Genomic DNA, 6,207 nt, shown 5'->3' with positions numbered 1-6,207 from the left:
AGCTGATCCCATTCTATTACATGTGTTGCATTCACCATGTAATGTAATTTCACAGAAAAAGCTTTCTCAGTGAAAGGGCTCAGGCAACTACACCAAGTCCTGGTCCAATTGTTCCCCATAAACCTCTGTTAACAACAGCAGACACCCAAGTCCTGTTATATTCTCTCCAAGCATGTTCAGTGTTGAAGTCTAGCAAGCATATTGATTCATCCTGTGTGTCTTGTGGAAACTGAAAACAAGTTTGCCAACAAAATCTTTTGGCATGTTTCATCCATTCATGCTTGCACTTGTAGTAAGAGATGAGTTTTTCTGATACTTGTGTAGTATTACCTGGATCTTCTTAAGAACTTCTCTGGCTTAGTTACTACAATTCCTGTTAGGGACAAGCCTTGGCAGGAAAACAGAAAATCTTTATCAGTGTTAAAACTAACATCAGCCAATCTGCACTTCAGGTAATTACATATCAGTGAACAAGAATGTATTATCTTTAAATTTTAATGATGGGATATTTTATGACAGTACCATGCCAGTACTGGCCCCTTTTTGAGGTGGAAAGCGTCAGAAGGTAACTCCACTTTCCCTTGGAGGTGTCTGAGCCTTGCCTCCCCAGGCCTTTGTAGACTTGGGAATCAAAGGCTGAACGCTCTGTCTGGGACCTGCAGAGTGAATGCCCGTGATGGTAAATTAAATAGAGCTTGTATGTATGGTCACTGCTTCTTAGTCTTTTTGGATGGGGTAATTTTCAGATTTAGATGGAGTTGGAAAAATAAAGTATTGTAAACAGATGTTGATGATATAAGTGCTTCAGGGAAAATGAGGTTCTTGAAGTAGCCCGTGCTGCATTAACTCTAGCTCTCAACTTAATTTCACACTTAAGAGTAGATATTATCATACTTCACTTTCTTTTCTGAATACTCACAAGTATTTGCTGCATACTCAGGCCTTTCTTTCACAGACAAAAATCACTCAATAGTGGATAAATATTTTTTCTCTCCATTGACGTAGTTGCTATGTTACAAATTATATACAAGGTACATTTTGACCATAAAATGCAATAAGAACATTCATTTCTATATCAGAAAAATAATTACTGTACTCTGATGCTCAGGCTCCAAATCTCAGCAGACTCCTGACAATAGGATCTTCTGTTTGGTGGCATGTACCCCATCAACTATTTTTTGAAAGCACAGGGGAGAAACAAGTTCCTTTTTCTTGTATTTCTCAGATGTTGCAGGATCAGCTTAGGTGCTCTGAAACTTTGAAACAAGGCATTGAATACTTTCTTTGTATAGTGTACCAAGTGAAAAAAGATCAGAAGGTGACAGCATTAATGAGAATGAAGACACTCTAATCCTGCTAAAATCTGTCCCTGTGCTCCTAGAAGTACACTGACTGATATTCTTCTAGTCCTGAGGTTGTTTGGCTTCAGGACTCAGCCTAAAGACTAATTTCTGTAATTAATTGACTGGGAGACAATGATTTACAAGACAAAGAGAGTCTGAAAAGCTACTGAACGTGAGACAGACTTTTTTTTTTTACAGCAGTAGATCAAAGTACAGTGATTATGTACTTCAATGTAAATGCGTTAATACAGGTATGACGATTTCAAGGAGTTTCTAAAGCTATGATTTATTTTAAAATGCTATTCAAACAAAACATTACGTAATTTGTAAGAAGCTAAATCTCTATCTCCAGACCCTCAACCATTTGGCAAAAAAGAGAAAGTTAGTTCATTCACTCTTTAAGTTAATTAGTATGTAACAGTCACAACAGAGCATTACATTTCTATCCAAGGAGGTAAAGTGCCTAGACCAGCATATCCCAGCAAAATTAAGCATACATCAGTGCAATCCTCTTATAATATCTTGGAAGAAGGACTCCATTTTTCATAGCTGGCCAAGGTCTCCTCTTGAGCCATGACAATATCTAGAGCATGCATGTGTAACTGGTGCAAACTGATAACCAAAAAAAAGTCTGGGAGGAGGGAAGGGTGTTAACCATTCTTCCACCAGCCCTCTTCAGGGGCTCCCATGCTCTCCCACATGACAGTTGGAAAAAGCAGAAGAGACCTCTAGTTCTTTTAACAGTGAAATCATACAACTTCAGAGTGTTTGGAACCCACTTATGGCAATAAATTTATCATTAACAGTGTTTGTTATTGAGATTTCTCCCTTAAAGTGCTAAAGAAAGAAACTGTCAGAAGGAAGAAACTGTGGTTTTGATTTTCTTCTCATGCGTAAATACTGGCTGGATTAAATCTCACTAAAATCACTGGACTAAGTATCACCCTTTTTGTAAGGTACCTGGAGGAAATCCCTGAGATTTTTAATGGAAAACCAGGGCTGAAGCAGTCTCAGATTCTCAGGAGCAGCCCACATCCCCACCAAGTACAACAAAAAGTTTTCTCAGGAACAGTGAGCTCTGCTGAATATTACTTTGAACAGTAGTGTACGTGTGTCTGTGCAGCAGCCAGCACAAGAGCTCAGGATTTGAAGCTGAAGCCAGAATCTGTGTGTAGTCTGATTTAAGTGAAGCACACAGGTACCGAGGGCAGCATGCTGGAGAGGACAGCATACAGTGGGACCCAGCTACCTTGGTGTCGTGGTTTAAGACCAGCCAGTAAAAAAACACCATGAGGCTGCTTGCTTAGTCCTTCCCCTGGCTGGGATAGAGAGCAGAAAATACAAAGAAAAGCTCATGGGTCAAGACAAAGACAGGGAGGGATCACTCACCACTTATGGTCATGGGCAAAAAAACAGGCTCAACTTGGGGAAAAAACAAAATCAATTTTTTTACGACCAATCAAATAAAAACAAGGATACTGAGAAGTAAAACCAAACCTTAGAACACCTTCCCACCACCCCTCCCTCCTTCCTGGCTCAAGTCCACTCCCATTTCTCTCTCCCTCCTCCCCCCGGCAGTGCAGAGGGACAGGGAATGGGGGTTGGGGTCAGTTCATCACACCTTGTCTCTGCCGCTCCTTCCTCCTCAGGGGGAGGACTCCTCACTCTTCCCCTGTTCCATCATAGGGTGCCTCCCACAAGACACAGTTCTCCATGAACTTCTCCAGTGTGGGTCCCTTCTGCGGGCTGCAGTCCTTCAGGCACAGACTGCTCCAGCTCAGGCCTTCCCATGGAGTCACGGCCATCTTCAGGGGCATGCCCCTGCTCCGGCGTGGGCTCCTTTCTCCCCGGGCTGCAGGTGGGCCTCTGCTCCCCCGCTCCCCTCCGTGGGCTGGGGGACACAGCCTGCCGTCTCACCACGGGCTGCAGGGGCATCCCCTCCTCCCCCGCTCCTCCTCCCCTCCTTCCGCACTGACCTCGGTGTCTGCAGAGGGGTTCCTTCCTCTCACATTCCGATCCCCCTACTCACTGCAGGTTCCCCGTCTCAAACCTGTTCTCCCAGAGGCGCTACCACCGCCACTGATGGGCTCGGTCTTGGCCAGCGGCGGGTCCGACTTGGAGCCGGGGAAATTTCCAGCAGCTTCTCACAGGAGCCACCCCTGCAGCCCCTCCCCTGCTACCAAAACCCCGCCACACAGGCCCAAAACACTGGGAAAATCAGGCTAGCTGCTGCCACGAGGGCAGAGGCGGGTTGTATGGAGTACTAGCTCTTGCTGGGGAAAGTGGTTTCCACTCCTCTGTTCACAGGAGGAGCAGGTGAACGCACCTCTGCAGGGCTTGGTCTCCGTTCACCCCATTTCTCAGCTCTACTCCCTCTACCTTTTGTTCTTCAGTGGCAGAACCAGCCCACCTCTCACTCCTTTTCCTTCATACAGCAAAAGACAGTTTTCTTTGCTTGGGGTCGCAGCTTGGAATACAGTTCGTTTCAGCCGCAGCCTTAATAAACACAGCAGTATCACCCTGAGAAACACCTTTAAAAGAGGGCTTTTGCAAGTGCAAGTTTAAAAGGCTTTTGGTGCTATTTTTTAACATTTATGACTCTCCTGTTCAAGGAAGCAGGAAGTATTACAGTGTTGTAAGCAAACTGAATTGCATGGAGGGTTCTCATGTCAGTTTATTCTCCAAACTAGATTAACCTGCAAGACCGATTTGTGTTCTGTTTTGTTTTGTTTGCTAGCTTCTCATGTCAAAGAGATTAGAAATACAATAAAAAAACTGCCCCGTGTCTTAAAGAATCCACTCTACCTCATTGGGATTCTTCTCAAACTACAAGACCTCTCACAAGAAATTACCTATGTCAGCGCCTAAGAGGCACTTTCGCACGTCCATTTTGTTTTGGACGCTCCTTACGGCCTGACTAAGTTGATCGCAAAGTCCAGGTAAGATCATTCAGTTGGCATCAGCTAGTCCACTATTTTTTCAAACTTCCCTCACAGCAACCTAAAGCATTCCTACGCAAAGAAGGCAAGGTAAAGGCTGGTGCCGTGCCCAGAGCAGACTAACATTAAATTCATTCTGTTCTTTCCCACTCTCTCTTTCTCTCCTCGCACCGTTGGTCCAGAGAGCTTGTAGGAAAGATCATCGGCTATACGTTTGTATAGCATCAGCACAGTGGGAAGCACAAAGGTCTTTTAATGGTAAGCTATGAAGTGACAAATTTCGCAACCCAGCTTTGAGAATGACTGTGTCAATGCCCTTAGTGCCCAGTTCATTCATCACTTGACAACCTGATGAAGAAAGGTACCTTCAAATGGAAATTCAGGGCACACTCATGGTGTGAAATGTGAAATTCAGGGGACACTTGGCGCAGTACATCATTCCGGCCCCAGGAAGTCTTACCCCAATATTCTCGCTAGCGATCCGCTGAGCACGTCTTCATGATGTGCTCGGACCTAGGCTGTTGGAGCAGAAGACGGTCTTGGAAGTGCGGTCCTCCAGGCTAACAAAATTCGTTTTTCTCTGCCTTTCGTTTTCCTGAGGCTGCGTTCGCTCTTTCTGTAGACCGTCTCTGCTGAATGAGGCACTCGGCTGCTTTCTTCTGGTAGTTCTGCTACCTCCGCTGGCATCCAGTTTCTATTCCTACACCCTACTAACGTGCAGCACACAGGCCAAGGACTGAGGAGACAGCCCGAGAGAGTCGTCCTGGAGCACTGCGTACAACGCAAGAGGTGGAACGAAGCCGTAACTGCCACCTCAAAATGAGTGTTTAAAGTTTGTAGTGTTTGAAAACTCGGTCTATTCTACTTCAGAACGTCCAACCCCTGCGTCCTAGCGCTCCAGGCACAGAGCAACAGGTTCCAAGCCGCTGGCAGCTTGCGGCAGAGCAAGCGTACAAACCCAACCTGTGCACGAAACTTCCTAAAGCGGTCACAGCCTACAGCTTGGTTGCAGAAGCGGGTGGCCAGTCACTCGCCGAGTAACGCCAGACACCTTGTCGGGTCTCTCGCCGCCTCCCGGGAAGTAGCTGGGACCCCAAAGCCCACCGGCCTTCGCCCCGGGCTTCGGCGCCTCTCACCCGGCGGAGGACCCGTCCCTGCGGGGGGGTCAGGCGGTGGGGGAGGCTGACGCCTTGGGGCGGGGGAGCGCGGGGGGGGGTGCACCCCGCGCACCTCCCGGCCGCCCGCGGGCGCCTCCCGTCCCCCGGCCTGCCGCCCTCCCCCCGCCGAAACCACACCCCGAAGGGAAAGTCACCGGGGGGTGGGGATTTGGCGACAGCCCTAAAAAGCTCCGCCGGCACCGGGAGACACCGAGGGGCGGCAGCCCGCTGGGTGGCAGCTCCCGGCCGCCTCCGCCACGGCCCAGCGATCGCCGCCAGCGGCCGCCGTCCCGTCCGCCGCCGCCATGGGCTCCCCGCAGCCACCGCCGCTCGCCCACGTCTTCAGGGGGACCTTCGTGCACTCCAGCCGCTCCCAGCCCATGGAGATCCTGCACGAACATCTGCTGGGAGTGGACGATAGCGGGACGGTGAGCCCGGGCGGGGGCCGGCGGCCCGGGGGGGGTGCGAGGGAAGCGGCGTGTTGCGGGGCAGCTGCTGCGGGCGGCCGGGGGGCAGATGCCCCAGGCGCCGTCCCGCGCCGCTCCGCCGGGGCGGGGGTCTCCCGGTGTCCCGCTCTCCGCCAGCGTCCCCCTGGCTCGGGGTGAAAACGAGCCTTTTCGGTCCCGAGAGCCGGTCCGGGGGCGGTGAGGGGCCGGGCCGTCTCCGCCGGTCCGGAGGGGGAAAGTGGGAAATGGTCGCGCTCGAAGTGCTCGGTGCCTGTCGGGCAGAGAGGAGAGCCGCGGGGAAGGGATTTCGGCTCGCAGGAGC

At 49.8% G+C, this 6,207-nt stretch overlaps 1 protein-coding gene across 2 annotated transcripts in view; it reads left to right on the top strand.

Moving 5' to 3' along the window:
• The first annotated feature begins 5,635 nt into the window (after nt 1–5,635).
• GDA (guanine deaminase) overlaps nt 5,636–6,207 on the top strand; it is a 36,097-nt gene continuing 35,525 nt past the window's right edge. Inside the window, exon 1 of one of the 2 annotated variants that reach the window (XM_069776682.1) lies at nt 5,636–5,867. In XM_069776682.1, the coding sequence (XP_069632783.1) occupies nt 5,745–5,867 (123 nt within the window). In that variant the 5' untranslated portion in view covers nt 5,636–5,744. The remainder of the gene's footprint in view (nt 5,868–6,207) is intronic. The other variant, XM_069776681.1, reaches the window with a different exon arrangement.

Source organism: Haliaeetus albicilla, chromosome Z, assembly GCF_947461875.1.
Source record: "Haliaeetus albicilla chromosome Z, bHalAlb1.1, whole genome shotgun sequence".
In the NCBI taxonomy this organism is placed as follows: Eukaryota; Metazoa; Chordata; class Aves; order Accipitriformes; family Accipitridae; genus Haliaeetus; species Haliaeetus albicilla.
Note: the sequence above shows the minus strand (reverse complement) of the source record. Positions and strands in the feature narration are given on the sequence as shown.